The following is a 21,349-nucleotide window of genomic DNA, read 5'->3' on the forward strand; positions in this document are numbered from 1 at the left end:
ACAGGGACTGTATTCCAATCATTCCTACTGACATATGGAGACGTTTACCGTAACACACTCTGTAAGACGTTATCAATGTGGACTTTTAAGTGGTGTGATGTCACACCTTCATTTTTACCGTGAGAAATGGACACAATCACAACAAAGTAAAACCGTTTTTGTATCTGATATAATAGATTTATTTTATTTTTGGAAGGTAAAAAAGCAATCACATCTAAGTACATTGTGCATAATATGTTTATATAAAAAATAAAGTGATTTATAACTAGTACATGCGCAGCAAAATACTATTTCTAAACATTTTCTTCAGGTTGGCTATACTTGGGTATTGAAAATATTCTCGCACAATACTGGCACAATACTCGGGTATTGAAAATATTATGAAAGTATTCTTGTTATACAACCAATAAGTGTTGTTATGGGACGTTTCGATGACTAGTACGGTATGTTCTCTGTCACCTTCATCAAACAAATGCCCAGTGAAGCGTATGTATACAAATGTGTGAAATGTGTACGAGTTGTCCACAAATTAATGTCGATTCGGCTACGCTGTTAGCGAATGTACAATTAGTGTTATATATGTACCGAAATGATTCGATTCAGATTCAAGTATAAGAACAAAACCAAAGGTCAAGTGGTCAGCCCGTATATAAAGGGTATATCCGAAACCATCCAGAGGATATATCGCGGTCATGACATAGCAACAGCTATGAAGCCCCACATCACGCTTCGTAAATCGTAGTACACTCTAGGGATAAAACACATAAAGAAAACGTCGCAGAATGCGTATACAAAATCGGATACAAAAACTGCGACGCATCGTATATTGGAGATTCTGGAAGGCGATTTGGGGTCCGCCTTGGTGAACACCGGAAAGATACGGAAACCCAAGAAGGAAAAAAATTCACCCGATCAGAAAGAATTGGCATACAGAAAAATCGTCTGGGATAACTCTAAAGTATTGGACAGAGAGAGAGCAAGCTATTCTAGCGATAGATAAAGGAAGCCATTTGGATACACAGCAGTGGGCCAGTTCTAAATCGAGATGAGGGAGATCATATACTTTGGCACACCCATTACCAATTATTAAACAAAGCGTAGCTGAATCGAGTCATTTCGATACATATGTAACAACTAATTGTACTACGCTTACAGCGTAGTAGAATACCGTCCTAGTCATTCGAAACGTCACATAAAAACACTTATTGGTTGTGTAACGAGAATATTTTCATATCCCAATATGGTTCTGCTGTTACAAGATATATTGAAATTTATAAATAAAGTCTCGAACAAACACATCTTAAAAAAATCCGCGATTGTTAAATGTCATATACTTAATTGGAGACGTTTCCGAATCCCACACGTGCAAATTGTATTGCAGTAATAAAACTCTTCTTAAAAGCTTGATAGTCACTGTTTCCTTGTGGCAAGATGAGAGTAGCATTACACGCTGTGGCCTCCGGTAAAGTCCTTTCTGAATTTAGGTTAAAGGTCACCGCCAGATCCATTTGCCTGAGAGGGGGGTCTAGGACACCAGTCATGAAGAAAAACAGGTACCCGGCATCCTCATCTGTTATAAGGGTAAAACAACATACCATAGATTAAATACTAAATACAACGAGATAGGATTAGGATAGATGTAGAAAACCTGCCTAGTTCAACAGCATGCGCGACATGATTTTATATAGTAAAATTAGAGTTGGAATACACGGATGTTATTTGGAATTTTTCATAAGTCATCAACGTTAAGTAAGATAGGACATAAAGTCGGAATATTAAGAGGTTGGGTTTGAAAACCTGTCTAAACTGACTCATACGTTCAATAAAATATGTCCAGGGTGTTTAACTGACATAAAGACAGTAAGCAAAACTGTGTAAACTTGTATCAACATACAGCGAACCACGTGTTAGCTGACTCGGACATACCGTGTAATCTGTCCAAATTAAACAATACCCAACATCTCCTTTTTGAATAAGTATAAACTAAATACTGGAAAGTATAATCTAATTCGAAATACACATATACAAAAAAAAACTGTTTATGTGTAGCCGGTGGCGCACTGGATACTCGCCGTTCACAAAGGCGGTCGGGGTTCGAATCTCCGATCAAACGAGAAAAGGTATATGGGGTCACCTACCCGACCCCGTTGGTTTTCTGCAGGTACTTCGGGTTTTTTCCACATTAAGACTCCCCGCGCGCAAACATCCGGGCCAACAATGGTGATAAATATAAGTAGAAAAAGCTTGTTTCGAAATGTTTGTAAAATTGATTAAGTTTATATTTATGTTTTTGTCAATTTGGACAGGTTCAACTTTACACCTAAACGATCAATGATCTTACCCGTGATTTCTCCCAACAATATCTCAAAGTAGTTCTTGGCCTCGCCTTCCTTCTTATTGTTGACTCTTAGTCTAGCTAGGGAGTCGGATAGCATCGCCCTTAGGTAGTTGGCCGTCACACAGTACTCGCCTGAGAACACCAGCAAACATTTGAGCAGTTTGTTGGTCTTGAGGGAGTCCAAAAACTTCTTGTAATTGAGTCCCTCTTTTAATTGGTCTATAGCTGTGCGACGTTTTTCTATCACACTCCACTTAGCCAAGTGATGAACTAAATCATCTCGGTTCTTCATCTGAATTAAATGTAAGCGATACGTATTATATACACACAGGGTTAACTAAACGTATATTGATTTAGCCTCAAATAATAGCATGAAAGAAAATCATGCCATTGCATTATGTACATGAATAATGGTGTGCAAGTCAATGTGTATATAATAGTCACCTCGTATTTTACCATACATATTCAATTTTAAAACAAAGTTTCCTCTTTGACATTTTACATAAAAGTATCTGTACCTGGACTGGTCGGCCCTCTGGCCAGCCTATACCGCTGATACAAACGCCTGCCTCTGAACTAACAACGTTTGTGACGTCATCATCCGTTCTAGCCGCCATTAACTACAAAAAAAAGTATTAAAACATATGACAAGTTATTTCCTATATTCAAACTTTGTATTGAACCATGCCCGCTATTGTTACTTTTGTTTCATGAGATATTTCATTTTACATCAATTTGTGAATTAGTTAGCAGCAACATGTATCAGTGATGGTTTCTTTCACGAAATCAAAGCTTATAATTACATGAGCTGGTGACTGTTAAATGTTTGTAACACATTAAAAACATAAACAATGTTTGTGAAGATAAAGTTATTCCCTCGATTCGTGTTGCAGAAATCCTTTTTTGTTCCTGCATCTAGGTTTAATGATATGATATAAATGTCTCAGTACCAGACATAGAACTTACTTTTGTTAAGATGTCAATTATTTCATTACTTCAGAAATATTCAATGAATAAATGGTAAGACAAACAGTTTGTTTTGATCCTGTAAATTGATTGACTTTATGAACAAATCAGTGAAGACCTTGAGGCATGGTGTCGCTCTCATTAGTTCAATAATTATGCATTGAAGCAATGTTAAAAAACTATTGAAATGAGGATTGTCACCAGGTTATAACCTACAGCGCATATTGCTGGCTGCTTGGATTTCGTTGTAACCTTTGTCATACCTGCGGAGACCACCTTCTAACCTTTGTCATACCTGCTGAGACCACCTTCTTACCTTTGTCATACCTGCTGAGATGTCCTTCTTACCTTTGTCATACCTGCTGAGATATCCTTCTTACCTTTGTCATATCTGCTGAGATGTCCTTCTTACCTTTGTCATACCTGCTGAGATGTCCTTCTTACCTTTGTCATACCTGCTGAGGTTTCCTTCTTACCTTTGTCATACCTGCTGAGGTTTCCTTCTTACTTAATTTCGTTCTTTCCTTTGTCATACCTGCTGAGATGTCCTTCTCACCTTTGTCAAACCTGCTGAGGTTTCGTTCGAACCGTAGTCATACCTGCTGAGGTTTCGTTCTTACTTAATTTCGTTCTTTCCTTTGTCATACCTGCTGAGATGTCCTTCTTACCTTTGTCAAATCTGCTGAGGTTTCGTTCGAACCGTAGTCAACACCTGCTGAGGTTTCGTTAGAACCTTGGTCTAACCTACTGAAATTTCGTTTTAAAATGTAGTTTACCAGCTGAGATTTCGTTGTTACTTTGTCTATACCAGCTGAGATTTCGTTGTTACCTTGTCTATACCTGCTAAGATTTCGTGATAACCTTGACCTTACTAGCTAAGATTTCGTTGAAAATTTGAACTTACCTGCTGAGTAAAATGAAGGATATCCGGATCTGGAATATCTTCCATTCTGAGGTATTTTTCATACTCGTTATCCCCAATAATGAAGTGGTACAGAGCTTCATTCAGGTACGGAAATCCACAGTCGCCATTTACAATAGCTTCTACTATGGCAACACCAAGGGCAGACAACTGTTTCTCACTTGTCTTGTTGATTTCGTTTGAAGGCACTAGACGCCTCCCGACCCCTACCCAGAGTCTCTCCTCGAATAGGCAGCTATGGAAGAACATGGAATAAAATTCCCTCCTCAGGGCGTTTCCATCGTAAGGATCCTCGTTCTTGAAAAGGATCCATGGAGATTCGTGGACTTGCTCCGGCTTTAAGAACTTGTTTTTGTAGTGACATATTGCAATGGTAAATAGCTGAGGTCTGTCCACTTCAATGACAAATTTTGTTATATTGTCACCGATGATGTCTTCCGTAGCCTTCCTCAAAGCATGCACGTTGTCTACCAGGTCTTAAAAACAATATTTCTTAATTAGCGGTATAGATATACATTAAACATATTGGTTAAAACATAAAAGCAACCTATCGAGTTGTAATTAATTAATTAGATTCCTGACATTTATATAAATAAAGTATCATGGAAGGATTCCCAACTTGACGCTTGAATGACTAAATTGACCGATCAGATCTCGTGTTGCTCTTATTATTTCGGTGTTCGTGAAGTTGTGTACACGTACCTAAGTATGTGGATATGTTTCAAAACAATAATATTCAAACCTCTCTTTTAAATTTTGAAACCTGACGTGTACCCGTTCTTTGTTATTTAAAGAACAAATCACAACACTATATAGATTATTGGATGCAAAGCCGAAAATGATTTATGCAAACATGGTAATCATGGAGAAACAGTACAACACTACTTCTTTTCATTTGTTGAATTTTATATCATTTTAAAACGTGGTTAGCATGCGGTTCGTGACAACTTTAACAGTGCCACCGTCATTGTAAAAACATGTGTTAGTTGTGCGAATCCTTTTCTAGCCTAGGTATAGCAATTAAAATGGTCTCTGAACGAAATTTTATTATTCCATAAACATAGTGGAAAACACTTACCGATAATTAAGAACGTAGAACGAGAAAACACACATTATTTAGATTGTCGAGGGTAGACAAGACTTCATTGTCACCAGTCAGGTATTTCAGTATTATAATATGGCACTTAAAATTACTCGTCGGCTGCATGATTCAGCACGTACAGATTAGCTTATAACAACCAATATACCTCTAACTGTCAGGTAAATAACATTATACCGTCGGGAGTAACAACCAATATACCTCTTACTGTCAGGTAAATTACTATTAGTAACACTAACCTCCTACTGTTAGTAACATTAACCTCTTACTGTAGGTAACACATAACTCCTACTGTCAGTAACACTTACCTCCTACTGTCAGTAACATTTACCTCCTACTGTCAGTAACACTTACCTCCTACTGTCAGTAACACCTACCTCCTACTGTCAGTAACACATACCTCCAACTGTCAGTAACACATACCACCAACTGTCAGTAACACATACCTCATACTGTCAGTAACACATACCTCCTTCTGTCAGTAACACATACCTCCTACTGTTAGTAACACATACCTCCTACTGTCAGTAACACATACCTCCTACTGTCAGTAACACATACCACCAACTGTAAGTAACACTTACTTCCTACTGTCAGTAACACTTACCTCCTACTGTAACTAACACATACCTCCTACTGTCAGTAACACATACCACCTACCACCAACTGTAAGTAACACTTACTTCCTACTGTCAGTAACACATACCTCCTACTGTTAGTAACACTAACCTCCTACTGTCAGTAACACTTACCTCCTACTGTCAGTAACACATACCTCCTACTGTCAGTAACACTTACCGCCTACTGTAGTGACACTAACCTCCTACTGTCAGTAACACTAACCTCATACTGTCAGTAACACATACCTCCTATTGTCAGTAACACATACCCCTTACTGTTAGTAACACTTACCTCCTACTGTCAGTAACATATACCTCCTACTGTCAGTAACACTTACCGCCTACTGTAGTAACGTATTCTAAGTTCCCAGTGGACCTTGGTAACCCTCGACTTTCATTCGGAAAAGTCTACAACTCGGGATTAGTCTAGCTTTTTTAGTATAAAGTAATATGTTCTTTCTTAAAACAATCTTTTAAAATTTATGCCTTAATATAATAATTAATATTTTAAAATATCAACTAAACGTATTGATTACTTTCTTTATGTGTGTTAGTTATATTTCATGTAGAAAAATACGTAACTGTGTGCGTGCGGAGTCAGCTTCTCACAGCTGCCGTTTGTCACACCCACGTCTGTTCCGAACACTTATCTCCTTCTGTTCGGAAGGCATACCTACAGTTGTCAGGTACAGTAACCTCCCCTACCGGGAACACCAACCTTACTGACAAGTGGTGTTTTAAACTGTTCAGAACATCTACCTCCTTCTGTTTGGAATACCTACCTCCTACGGCCGGAAATACTGCTATGCAACCAACGTCTTTCCATGCTCCCTGCATTTAATAAATATCATAGACGCTGATTACTTATGTTAAATAGTATATTATCTGAGTATCTGTGTCATATTGAATTCATAAAACGAGTTAAATAATTTAGTAGGACCGGACTGGGGGGCGGGGCCGGGATAAGTGGTGAGACTGTATGGTCGGTATGGACAGGATAAGTGGCGATTCTCTATGGTAGGGTTCGAGGGGGGAAATGGACGGAATAAGTAAAACTGTATGGCCGGGACCAGTGATAAAAAGTCGTGGAGACTAAAGAAAACATGAACATGAAATATATATGTAATTTTAAAAACAACTTTCTTGATTTGTTGATTATGTACTGCAATTATTATAGATAGAATCATTAGTTAGTACACTGTAAATTCACACAGGAAACTAAGCCAAGAAGATACACAGTTTAACTGCACCATATGGCCATTTCATGCATTTAAAGCTCACCGGTGGGGCGATACAGGAGGAAAATATATGTCTGAAGTGTTCCAAAATGTCTATAGGAAATAGTAAGAAGCATAAAAATGTCTATCAAACTCCATATAACGTTACAGAGCTAAGGCTAACCTCGGGGAGTAATCGTACATAACGTTACGGCTAACCTCGGGGACTAATCGTACATCTACAAGGTTACGGCTAACCTCGGGGACTAATCGTACAGCTACAAGGTTACGGCTAACCTCGGGGACTAATCGTACAGCTACAAGGTTACGGCTAACCTCGGGGACTAATCGTACAGCTATACCGTAACAGCTAACCTCGGGGACTAATCGTACATAACGTTACGGCTAACCTCGGGGACTAATCGTACATCTACAAGGTTACGGCTAACCTCGGGGACTAATCGTACAGCTACAAGGTTACGGCTAACCTCGGGGACTAATCGTACAGCTACAAGGTTACGGCTAACCTCGGGGACTAATCGTACAGCTATACCGTAACAGCTAACCTCGGGGACTAATCGTACATAACGTTACGGCTAACCTCGGGGACTAATCGTACATCTACAAGGTTACGGCTAACCTCGGGGACTAATCGTACAGCTATAACGTTACGGCTAACCTCGGGGACTAATCGTACATCTACAAGGTTACGGCTAACCTCGGGGACTAATTGTACAGCTATAACGTTACGGCTAACCTCGGGGACTAATCGTACATCTACAAGGTTACGGCTAACCTCGGGGACTAATCGTACAGCTATAACGTTACGGCTAACCTCGGGGACTAATCGTACAGCTATAACGTTACGGCTAACCTCGGGGACTAATCGTACAGCTATAACGTTACGGCTAACCTCGGGGACTAATCGTACAGCTATAACGTTACGGCTAACCTCGGGGACTAATCGTACAGCTATAACGTTACGGCTAACCTCGGGGACTAATCGTACAGCTATAACGTTACGGCTAACCTCGGGGACTAATCGTACAGCTATAACGTTACGGCTAACCTCGGGGACTAATCGTACAGCTATAACGTTACGGCTAACCTCGGGGACTAATCGTACAGCTATAACGTTACGGCTAACCTCGGGGACTAATCGTACAGCTATAACGTTACGGCTAACCTCGGGGACTAATCGTACAGCTATAACGTTACGGCTAACCTCGGGGACTAATCGTACAGCTATAACGTTACGGCTAACCTCGGGGACTAATCGTACAGCTATAACGTTACGGCTAACCTCGGGGACTAATCGTACAGCTATAACGTTACGGCTAACCTCGGGGACTAATCGTACAGCTATAACGTTACGGCTAACCTCGGGGACTAATCGTACAGCTATAACGTTACGGCTAACCTCGGGGACTAATCGTACAGCTACAACGTTACGGCTAACCTCGGGGACTAATCGTACAGCTATAACGTTACGGCTAACCTCGGGGACTAATCGTACAGCTATAACGTTACGGCTAACCTCGGGGACTAATCGTACATCTACAAGGTTACAGCTAACCTTGGGGACTTACCGTACATAACGTTACGGCTAACCTCGGGGACTAATCGTACAGCTACAAGGTTACAGCTAACCTCGGGGACTAATCGTACAGCTATACCGTTACAGCTAACCTCGGGGCCTAATCGTACAGCTATAACGTTACGGCTAACCTCGGGGACCAATCGTACAGCTATAACGTTACGGCTAACCTCGGGGACTGAGCGTACAGCTATAACGTTACGGCTAACCTCGGAGACTGATCGTCCAGCTACAAGGTTACGGCTAACCTCGGGGACTAATCGTACAGCTATACCGTTACGGCTAACCTCGGGGACTAATCGTACAGCTATAACGTTACGGCTAACCTCGGAGACTGATCGTCCAGCTACAAGGTTACGGCTAACCTCGGGGACTAATCGTTCAAATATAACGTTACGGCTAACCTTGTCCCTGCAGGTAGGGCGTAGGAATTGTAACAGCTGCCCCCATCGCATGATCGTAAAGGACGACTTAATTTGGGATCTTATCTTTTCTCTTTTTTCTGCACATTTTTCTTCTTCCTTATGTTTCCCTTGACAATACCTTACTTTTCTCCTTTAGTTGAGGGTTCGCCCCTGTGAGGAAGGCTTTTGGTCCTGTCCCCTGGCCGAGACATACCAGAGTCTGTATAAATGGTAGTTTCTACTCCTGCTTAACGCTCAGCGATTAAGGAGTGGGACGACTGGTTCGCCCGTTGTCAGTATAATGTGACCGGGTTGGATGTCCTACTGGGTGTTCGGCAGACTGTTTCAGACAGTGAGGTAGCACTATAAAGTCGCCATCAGTTCCGCGCTATCACAAGGAGACAAACACGAACATGTCGTAGCCTCCCAAAACACACACGCATACAAAAATTCAACAGGAAAGCATTTTTATTTTTTCAGATAGTATTTATCATTATCTCAATTTTATGTAAAATACAAACATTAAAAAAGGGTATCTCATAGAGATATATTTCCCTCTAATAACCCTGTTTTATATTTTGAAAAAATACAGCATCTTGTTTTCCAGCATTTTTGTAAATGACATTATTGTCTTTGAAATACTGTATCCGCCTTCCCCTTAAGGCGGGCCTGGTAGGGCTGACTCTTACTCAAGTAATATTGCTAAAGACAACTCATATATTTTCTTTTAATCGGTCACATTGACATGTCCACGGAATTAAATTGCTATTTAAGTCCGTGGCATGTCCAAGTGGCTGTAATTCTCCATTTGCCAATTTGGTACTGTATGATTGTATTCCCCCGTCGGAAGACGTATTGTGTAATCACGTGAGCAGACGGGTACGTGGTCGGGAGGGCGCGCACGGTGTCCACTCCATATCTAGAGTAATTTACAATGGATTAACTTTAAACTCCATAGGAAGGTTAAACGTTACGTACCCTGACTGCACGGACAAGTTTAATAACCACTATTATCCGATTGTAAACAGTACTCGCTCGATATCTCGAGTAATTTTCAACGGATTAACCTCAAACGTCATGGGAAGGTTAATTACTACGACAGCTCGGACATTTTTTATGATAATTATGTGTATACGCCGGTCCTGAATCAGTGGAGTGAGAGTATAGACGTGTTCCGCTTGGTTTCATTGATGCAGTACTACATGCATTCCGTGATGTTGTATTGCACTCATTGATATTTCATACATATGTCAACAAACAGCTGCTCATTCAACGTGTGACGGGCGTATATATGACGTGTCGTACAGTTAGGGACATAATACTCAATCAGCCACGAATAGAAATGGACATGAACGTGACTTGCCATGAATGTCTTTGGCAGTGTCGACTCCTTTGTGACACTGTTACTCCCTCCCATTACGCATGCGTCGCTGTCACCAAGGCTCCAAGCGTGTGGGCAGGAAGCACTGATAAATCGGTCACAGAAAAATGTCACAGAGATACCGAAATAGAAACAAGACGAATAATGACTAGCCAACGAAACATTATCTAAAGGAGAAATGTCAGTCCTGATCAAATCATATACAAAATAGTTAATGTTTCTAAGACATACCTAATATTTAATATCTTCTAACGCGAATAATACTAGATACCGTATATTTGTTTAGATTATACCTTATGTATTTCATCCTGAAGAAATGTTTGACGTTGGCTTGCCATAAAATAGGCTGTATTTCATAACAATCAATATAAGCTGAAATGTTAAATTTATAATTTTTTAAATCAAGTTTAGTAGAACTGGCATACTGCAATATTTGTTTTCTTTAGGATAATGATATTGTTGAAAATCCAGTCATTCCTATATATTGTGTATATTTTTTAATTGGTCATGATGACGTCAGTCACTATGCGGACAAGGCGCACATCGGTTTCCTCAATTTAGGTGGACGGGCTATGAGATAAGACGTGAAAGGTTCGCAAAACTCGCTTTTTAGAGAAACTGTTGTTAATTTTGATATATTTTGATGCGCTAAAACGTTTTGGAGAGATAAACACAATTTTAATATTACAGGGTACAAATGTATATATTAAAACAGAAAAAAACAATTCTAATGCCAGAAGAGGCAGTGTTGGTGTATGCATTTTTATAAAAGATTATTTTTACCAACAATATAAATGCGTTACCCTTGATGACTTGTGTGAAGATTGTATATGGGTAAAATTGTATAATGACGACGGTGAAGTATTTGTTATATGTGTGTGTTATCTCCATCCTAAAGATTGACCTGACCGAAAAGGTCTTCATGTACCAAAGCTGGGGTCATATTTACTTATGGGGGACTTAAACGCAAGATGTGGTGACCTTACTGATTATGTGGAAGGTGTCGATGATATAGCAGATCGCGTTGTTATCGACAACACAATAAATGATGACGGTTATCAGCTAATTAATTTCCTCTCTGATATCAACTTTTGTTTTGCTAACGGTAGAACAGGTAACCAAAACTTTACCCAAGTTTCACCAAAAGGAAAGTCTGTAGTTGATTATATTACTTATTATACCTCATGAAGAACTAAACAGTGTTAATGGTTTTAATGTTAAAGTAATGTCGGAGATTAGCGCTAACTTGTCGTTAAATCATATCGAGGATATTCCTTATCATTCCTTACTAGATTTCAATATTAAATTATATAATGGAGAACATCAAACGGACGTCACAGAGACAATGAGAAAAACATTAACGTCTATTGACGAAATACGGAACTTAAATGTCTCTTCAGATGTTAACTAGACATACAGTCGCTTTACCAAATTAATTGAAAGTGAAATGGAGGATAAGCTACCAAAATTGAACGTTAGAAATAGTACGGGGAGTATTAATTCTACACTCCGACTAGCCCGAGTTTCCTCTGGCCCTGTCACCAGACACACCAGACATATATCTGTCAAAATGTCGGGGCCAGAGGAAACTTGGGCTACACTTGGACGCAGACCGTATCGGAATGATGAGTTACAGAAGCTAGTTCTCAAGCGTAATGAAAGTGAAAGATTATGGTTAAAGTGTAACGGTCATGTGAGTTTAAAGCGAACACTAAGGTCTCAATACATAAACAATCGTATTTTTTTTAACAAAATACTTAGACGTGATAAACGACGATATGAAACAATCAAACAAGACGAACTGCTTGACATGTGTAGTAATTCCCCTATACGATTTCTGGAATAATATAGGCCAGCTATAGGTATGCATAAATATTCTAGTGAATCTCTAAAGGTATGGTACGACCCCTTCATGAACCTTCAAAGCTCTGACACGACAGACGTTACTGATGGACAAGATGACATTAATAAGTTGTTGGGACCCAAACTTGATATTAACAGCAGTCTATGGAATTTACCGATATCACGTCAAGATGTTGAAGATTCGGTTTATCGTGCCAAGTTAAACAAAGCGGCTGGTATTGACAATATACAGAGCAATGTCCTCAGACACCCAGCTTGTATTGACCTCTTAAGTACTATTATTGTTAATTGTAAATGGACTCAAAGTATTATTAGCCCTATTCTAAAAGCAGGAAAGGACCCACTAGATCCAGTTAGTTATAGAGGAATTGGACTTATACATGTATCAATCCCATGTAAAATGTATGCCAATGTTTTAAATCATCGGTTATCAAAATGGTCAGAAACAAAAGAACAGAAGTTGTTCGGACCACCAGTATATATTGTAGTCTGTTTTGAATAACAGAAAAATCAAGATAAAATCCACTTTTGTATGTTTTCCTGGTATTAAGAACGCATTTGATTGTGTGAACAGAGATCTTTCATGGGCTAAGCTAGAACATTTTGGTATAAATTGATGGGTTTTTTTAATGCTAGCAAATCCTTTTATTTTGACTATGAATGTAAAATTAGAATAAATCCTGTTTTAACGCCTTACATGGATATGAAGCAAGGTCTTAAACAAGGTTGTAAAGCCTCGCCAACATTTTTTTCTTTGTATATAAATGATTTAGCAAACGATATTAATGGTTTGAAATGTGATATTAAATCGCGTATTATCTCCATACTTCTGTATGCTGATGACGTTGCACTCATTGCCCCTGATGAAAATTCTATGCAACGGATGCTTGATGTTTAAATAAATGGTGGAAAACGTGGAAGATCAAGACAAAACTAACAAATTCCATTAAAAAAAATAAAAAATAAAAAGGAATACCGTGTTGTGCAGTGTCATAAAGCCATTACATCAATTATGTTTATGTAACGTGTGTAATATCACTCCGGAAATGACGTCACAATCGAATATGAACAATCGATGTGACGCCACGTCATTGTGAAGCGAACGCAATTTTCATCGTTTCAGAAGCGACCAAGTGCAATATATTCGTTTTATATGACAATTATACAGTTTACTTTGTATTATATAATAAAAAGACTGTGTCATTTGTGTCCCTTCATATTAGATTTATGATACTCGTTTTGGATTTTTCATATTTGCTCACCAGAGGCTCGCAAACATGAAAAATCCAAACTTGTATCATAAATCTAATATGAAGGGAAACTTGTGACAGATCCTCTATTTATATAACTTTAATTGAGCCGTTACTTTTTATGGATGTGGTTTATGGGGTTTAAATAAATACCGAGAGGTTTCTGTCATACTACACAAGGCAAGTAGATATTTTCTAGGAGCCTCCCGTCGAGCAAGTAACATAGCACTCAGAGGTGATATGGGATGACATTCTTGCAATGTAAGTCAGGTTTTAGAAACGTTGAGATTTTTTTTTAAAGGATTAAGTATTGTGATGATAACAGACTCATGAAAAAGGCATCTATGGTCCGTAAGTCTGAAAAATCTTTGGATTCTAGAATTTTGGAAATGATTCATTGATGACAAAAATTTGATTGAAATTGTAAACTCACATTTTTCTATTAAACACAAGATAAGACGAGTGAAAGAAAAACTAATCATTTCATATGCTGATGAATGTTACGAGTCTATATGGATGGAATGATAGTGGTAATGTAAATGGTAACAGGTTGAGAACTCACAGAACTTTGAAATCAAATTTAATACCGGATTCATATGTCAGGCTCGTTAGACAAAAGAGCAAACGAAGAGTACTTTTTAATTTTAGATGTGACTCTCTACCTCTAAAAGTGGAAACGGGCAGATACGCCAAACCTGTGATTTCACTAGAGGCACGCTATGATATGTACAAATGTCAATATAATTGTATAGAGGATGAATTACACTATTTAATTCAATGCACTGTATAATATAAGAAATGATTTTGCAAGTCTTAATAACACAGACAAATTTAATCTTATAATGTCTTCCGAAGAACTAAACAATCCACTAGCAAACCAGTTGTATAATATGCACAGAAGACGTAGCAGTCTATGTGATTAATTATAGTTTTAAACAATGTCTTGTAAGCCATTTTCGGCTGAATATCACATACAATTACATTTTCTATTGGATGCATTTGTTAAATATGATACCAGGGGGCAATTTGAAACGTTTTATATGAAAGTAATAGTCCGTTAAAAACTATAATGGCATAATTAGAAGACTTCGCTGGTAGGGGACTCCCCAACCCTCGAAAAACTGTTCACTACAAGGTAGAACTAGGTATTATATCCATATTATATTTATGTATTTATTCATTTCATTTATCACTATTGTGGTGTTTTTAAAGACATCATGTTTTAATGCAGTAAATGTAACAGAATCCTTATATTTATTATGGTATATAATATGTAAGTATAACATCAAGAGAGCTTGTTAGGTAGGGGCTGTCCTAATCACCTGTTCTCTGGATTGGAAACTGTGATAGTTTATTTGAATTGATAAATATATTACGTTTTATAATTAACTGTTTTTAACAAAATTATGATAGGGTCTATATATTTTTACCTTACGATGATTGATCACTGCTATGTAACTATATGTTTGTATACTGTGTAACTATTTACTTGTACGATGTAATTGTGATATATGACAGCATAATAAACAAAATTGATTTGACGTGACTCTATGTTTGTACTGGGCATCTGTATAAGTGTAACACTGAACTTCGATGAAAATGACATAGAAAGATAAATGCCTGTCTCTCTTGCTAACCAGTCAGGTAGCAGAACTATAAAGCGTAAACGTTCCGCCAATCATTTTACAACAATTAAACTGAAAAAATCACTTTTAGCCAAATTATCATGTATGTGCGTAAATAACAATCTTCCTTTTCCGAATTTATTAGAATCACTTTAAATGAGCAGGGAGTAACTTGTTGCCGACTAGACATTTGGGCAGTCGAACCCTTCAGATATATATACTATAACGTCCAGCCATGGCGAGCAAAGGAAACAAATATGAACAGCAAGCCATACGCTCTCTTCCATTGTCAGTTGCGATGGTAAGGGCGATGCAAAGCCTCCCTTTTACCCGTACAGAAGATAATAATGGATTTAGTACATTATATAACTTATCACGGGGGAAAAAATGAGACTGCCTAGCGATCGGTAAAGGGGACGCAACCTATGTCACGCCGTGCGCAACCGATCGTAAAATCTATAAGTTATATATAGTTATTCAATCAATACCCGATATTTTACCTTGTGATCTATACTGACATATATTATATATACACATTTCAGGTTCTAATTAAACAAAACAAGCACATGAAACTGATGATACAGCTACACACGCTCGTGTACATAGATACTTACAGAGGCCGAGAGTCTGCCCGCGCAGAGGGCTCCTATTTGTCCTACACAGAACTACGTAATACCTGTACAGGTGCCCGGTACTTCCTTGTCGGCCGACCAATCAGGGTACACACCGTATATGTACCGTTATTAGGTGAAGGCATTTAAACTACGCTCCGCTCACAGGTTTAATCTTCAAAACATAACACTGTCACAAAATCCACCCCATGTTATTGTGTATATTATGCATTGTATTGATATGTTTGTACTGATGGGCCGTAAGGCCGAAAGTTAATAAATGAATTGAATTGATACACAAAATCCACCCCATAAAATACTATGCAGTGCAGGCTGAATGCTGAGATGATTTCGGGTTGTTAAACATTACAGCTTTGGTGTGTTTTCAGTGGCGTAGCATACATGTATGCTTGTATGCTGAAGCATACACTGAAATCTTCAAGATTATTTTTTTATCATATATATTAATTTTGATTAATTTCTCTTTTATTTTAATGATTAATATGGACCGTCCATATAAATCATATACAGGAAGATAAAGACAAAAAATCTTTTAGAAAATATTCGTTATGTCTGTTTACACATTGAAAAATCTCGAAGATTTATGTAAATCAAAAACTACTAAGTGAAGTACACAATTTAATATTATCCATATGGAGTCGGGTATTACTTGTTAATGATCAGACTAAAATGAGTTCCTAAAACACGGGAGATTGCTTCTATGACCTAGTTGATTTGTTTCCACATATGGTAGGGGAACACCCCCATCCATACCCTCCTCCTTCTCCGGCGCTGCGCGCCTCGGACGCTTGACCCTCGCGATCGGTAAGCATACACTCAGAAAAATGATTTGCTACGCCACTGTTTTTCTTGCTTATTTATAGTCACATGCATGACAACTCTGTTGTTTACAATTTTTTAACACTTGAATTCGTCTTTATTTATTCATTTATTGATTTACTGATTTATTTAATTATTTATTAAATTATTAATTTTTTTTTTTTTAAATAAAAGAATGTAACTAAAACTGATTAATCAACTTAAGAAAACTCCTTGGAATATACTGCAATGTATGGGTTTCTAATCAGATGGATGTCATGTAAAACACAATAATATCCTATCGGACCACGGCTCGGCCGTTTCCGTGAGCATGCGAAGTGACCCGATCGACATCAATCGCATCTTCTTTAGTAGAAGGGAAGAAACGTAACTCTACCAGGAATTTCTTACTGTGGCAACAACTCATAATTTTAGAGGATTTTTTAAAACATTGGGACTAAATAAGACCTGCAGCATGCCTTTTTTATGCTCCCAATTTTTTTTCGGGAGAGCATATAGTTGCCGCTTTGTCCATCCGTCCTTCCTTTTCGTGTCCGGACCATAACGTTCCCCCACATTTAAGCTAGGATCATGAAACCTGGTGTGTGCACTGTACCAAACTCAGAGGCTAAGCCCCACAACCACTTATTTACAGAGTTGTGACCCTTCGCTAAAATGTCGTATCCGGAGCATAACTTTGCCTGCATTTAAGGTAGGATCATGAAACTTGGTGTGTACACCACACCATCCTCGATATTCATGGGTTACGCTCACTTATGCTCTCTGCACCCCTGGAATATAAGTCATATCAAAATCGAAGGCTCAATGAACAGCACCTTGAGGATGAGATGAGAAGACAAGTGTAGTTCTTTGAAGCACATCAAAAGAATTTCACGGTCGCGTAACGGTAAACAATGACAGGCTTTCAAGTCGGGCGTCGCTCCTTTGTAATCTTCAAAGGACAAGTATCAGCCTAGTGCTTGGTCAGTGTTTTTTTACCAGACAACAATCAAATAGCTAGCCGTGTGCCTTCAATTTTGCTATGACATTATTCCAGGGATATAGAGATCGAAAGTGAGCGTAATCCCTGGATATCGAGGATGACATAACTCATACTAAGACGATTTAGGGTCCACAACCCCTTATTTACAGAGTTATTGCCCTTTGCTAAAATGTTGTGTCGGGAGCATAACTTTGACTGCATTTTCAGGAGGGATCATGAAACTTTCACTTGGTATGTACATTAGTCATATTAAGGCAATGTGCACTGTACCGAACTCAGGGCCCACAACCCCTTAATTACAGAGTTATCGCACTTTGCTAAAATATCGTGTACGGAGCATAACTTTGCCTGCATTTAACCTAGAATCATGAATCATAGTGTGTTCATCATTTTCACACAAAGATGATATACAGTATACTGAATTCAAGGCCAGCAACCCGTCATTTACAGAGTATTTACCGTTTGCTTAAATCACCCGCAAGATTTGCAATACCAAAATATTCATAGACACACATAACTATCAGTGTGTATAGCTGGCATATACTAGAATACATTAATTATCAGTAACAGATGCCTTCATATTGCATAGCGCTAGCATATGCTAAGTGTCAGACACTTATACATGTACGTAACGTGTTAAAATATTATTTTTCTTCTTCTAAACTCCCCATGTCAACATGTTTTTATATGTGTCATGAATCTACATGTAACCCTGAATCTAACCAAATGCAAAATTCACAAACAGGAAAAGCGTCCAATAAAGTTGTTTTCGGGGAGCATACATCAGTTCCACTGTACTCCTGTTTCGTTCAGTAGAGATATGATCATGGTATGGAAATATTTGTATACATTTGGAAGCATAAATGCGGTCATTTACAAAAACGGATATATTTGTTTTACGTCAATTAATGCGTCATGTGAACACCTTCGTTTGTATAAATACAGCTTGGGTAACCATTGACGTATACATATATCTTTTTATAATTTTAAATTCTGTAAGTAGAAAATGGATTTGTGACACTCACAATAGGCGTAGGTTGTTTCAACAAAGCAGCATACTATTGTTTTAATATCAACTGGTATCACCAAATGGAAAGAAGATGTAAAATTTCAAATCGTATTCTGGGATTGAAAAAGAATAACTCAAAAAGTAATTTGTGAATTCAAAAATTTACATATAAAAATGTTTATATACATATATTCATATTATATGTACGCATATGCATATGAAAAACCCATAAAAATCAGAAACGTGTAAATTTGTAAATACGCATAACATCTCTATCAGAAGTTCTACTGTATGTTATGAAATGTTCTACTCTTTACACAATTATACGTCTTACAGAGTTCCAAACTGAAGGGACGCATTTGTTCAATTATCATGAGTGTGTTCTTTTCGAAGAGAGACGAACAGTAATACAAATATACGGTTGCTAACTATTTTGGAGCATATATCTTGTGAAAAACACAACAAAAGCCAAAAAATAAGGATGACATCGTGTGAATGATTGATTTCCTGGTTATATGTTTGTTGAGTTCGGTTGTAAGATTTTCCAGCAGACAGTAGGCATTCCTAAAGGAACGCCTGGCCGAATTGCTTTTGTTTTCTTTATAACGCTGAAGTTTTGAAGAAGTTATCAGGAGTGGTAGTCGCCAATGCCTTCACTTTCACTCCCGATATCTCGACCATATGCTGTCTCCAAATAACAAGAAATTGATTTACCATGCCGATCGTGTGTACAAATGTGTACCCTCCAGACCTTGAAATCAACGACACTTACATTTGTAAGACTCTTTGTTTTTCTTCAGCCACTTCCCCCGATCTATACTTATAACATGACAAACGGGAGTGGCATACTATTAAGCAGTACGATAAGCAGAACGATTTCGATTTACTGATCATAATCGAATTTTCCCTTTCTGTATAGTAACATCCCTACCTGGTTACCAAAAATATTATTGTGTTTTACCTTTCGCAGTTGATTTGGTATTCAATAGTTTACTCCGACTATCGTGGCTTAAGATGTATTTGTCAACTGACGGGCAAAGCTATATGTACTGCATAGGGGGTTCAAAAATACAGGAAGATGAATGCTAAAGACAAATGTTAGTTGTTGCCATCATAATCACATTGGGAAAACACGCTATTTGTTTGAGTGATTGGAAGGTCGATATTTTTTTATAATGTGTTGGCGTGTTACAATGTTTCGTTGTCACAACCCAAGTTCTTGCCATGACGTGACATTACTTTGCTTTGATATTTACATGTCCTGTGTCATCGTTGAAACATAAGACGCTAATCCTTCCAGAACGCCTGGTCTTATTCTTCCTTGATTCCGAATAGGCGCCTTTACACGGCGGATTCCGATAGTCATACCTAAACATTCCTATCGTTGTCGGAAAAGATGTTTAAAGGTGTAGTAGTTTTGTACCATCAAAGAACATTTATCAAATAGCCTTTACTTCCATTCAAGGTCACAGGAATTGACGGCCTATGGTCATAATATTAAGTCAATGGCTCACAAAAATGTCATTTATAGTCATACGGTTAAATATGTTTCAAACTGTAGATGAATTCCTCTTAAAAAGCATACGGTCTGACGTGGTAATATTTCCGCTGTAGACAGTTGGGATAAAGGGCAAACAACTTCATGTCAATAACTGACCCAGACCTTCAACCAAGGTCACGGGGCTATAATGTTTGAATATTTTAAATGCCTCAATATTCATCACATGTTGGACGACATCGTTCTGCCTGTAGATAGCTGAAATGGAAGGCTGTATAAAGTTTATTTAGATGATCTTGACCTTTATTATAAACGGGGTAATGTATATGACTTTTTTTTTTATCAAAGTCGTTCAAACAAATGACTTTGACCTTCATGGTGTGCTTAAATATTTGAATTATTTTTCAATAACTATCAGGCGGCTAAGGGTCATAAAATTTTGAACAAGAGGCCCATAGGTCCTGTATCGCTCACCTGGATATCTAAGCAATCATGGCAAAATAGTCTCCAAATGAAATCCAAGGGAATATTTCAGACCCCAAGGCCAATCCTTGTAGATATCTGTATTAGATTGTTCATCCCCAGCAATTTTATGTATGGTTATGGGGTGGAGATCTCAACTGTTTCCAAGCTGTGACTCAGAAACTAGGTCCATAGGGTTGTGGCAAGACCCCAGGATCAATTCTAATATCATGACTGCATTTGTCTCTTTATGCCCAGCATTTGTATTTATAGTTTTGGGGTGGGGATCTCAACCGTTTCAAAGTTATGACCTAGGGACTATGTCTCCAAGGGTAGGGCCAGACCCTAGGGTCATCCTGGAAGCAAATGTGCATTCTTCTCATTATACTCAGCGTTATAGGGACCGCAGAACCAAATGATCTTCCATAGACGATAGTGTTAACGTTTACCACTGTCCTGGTTAAATGGGGTTATCCTCACTGGTTTACCTGCCCTCATTTTGAAGAATATCATCTCACACAACTGTAAATAAAATATTTAAAAATTCTGCCTATTTGAACCTTTTTTTATATGGGGGCCGCCATCTTGTATTAAAATTCGGCACAAAAATTGGACCAAACTTTACAACAAATTACACACTTGATAAACTCACCCAGACAAAAGCA

The 21,349-nt window shown here is 38.1% G+C and overlaps 1 protein-coding gene across 1 annotated transcript; it reads right to left on the bottom strand.

Moving 5' to 3' along the window:
* Nucleotides 1–613: 613 nt before the first annotated feature.
* LOC110449089 lies at nt 614–16,003 on the bottom strand. The gene is made up of 7 exons (XM_021495699.1): nt 15,897–16,003; nt 10,527–10,629; nt 6,728–6,776; nt 4,209–4,702; nt 2,857–2,958; nt 2,342–2,630; nt 614–1,570 (listed from the first exon to the last, which is right to left on the bottom strand). Exons 2-7 carry the CDS (start codon nt 10,578–10,580, stop codon nt 1,335–1,337), a joined length of 1,224 nt encoding a protein of 407 aa, XP_021351374.1. The 5' UTR covers nt 10,581–10,629; nt 15,897–16,003; the 3' UTR covers nt 614–1,334.
* Between the last annotated feature and the right edge of the window lie 5,346 nt (nt 16,004–21,349).

Source organism: Mizuhopecten yessoensis, unplaced genomic scaffold (genome assembly GCF_002113885.1).
Source record: "Mizuhopecten yessoensis strain PY_sf001 unplaced genomic scaffold, ASM211388v2 scaffold4483, whole genome shotgun sequence".
NCBI classification, from domain to species: Eukaryota; Metazoa; Mollusca; class Bivalvia; order Pectinida; family Pectinidae; genus Mizuhopecten; species Mizuhopecten yessoensis.

Excerpts from the sequence above, each read along its gene's own strand:
- LOC110449089 (XM_021495699.1), bottom strand. The coding sequence starts at position 10,580 with ATGGGAGGGAGTAACAGTGTCACAAAGGAGTCGACACTGCCAAAGACA. Across the intron at positions 2,959-4,208 it reads TCCTTCATTTTACTCAGCAG|TTAATGGCGGCTAGAACGGA; the intron begins GTAAGTTCAAAT and ends TTTTTTTTGTAG. Across the intron at positions 2,631-2,856 it reads CAGAGGGCCGACCAGTCCAG|ATGAAGAACCGAGATGATTT; the intron begins GTACAGATACTT and ends CATTTAATTCAG.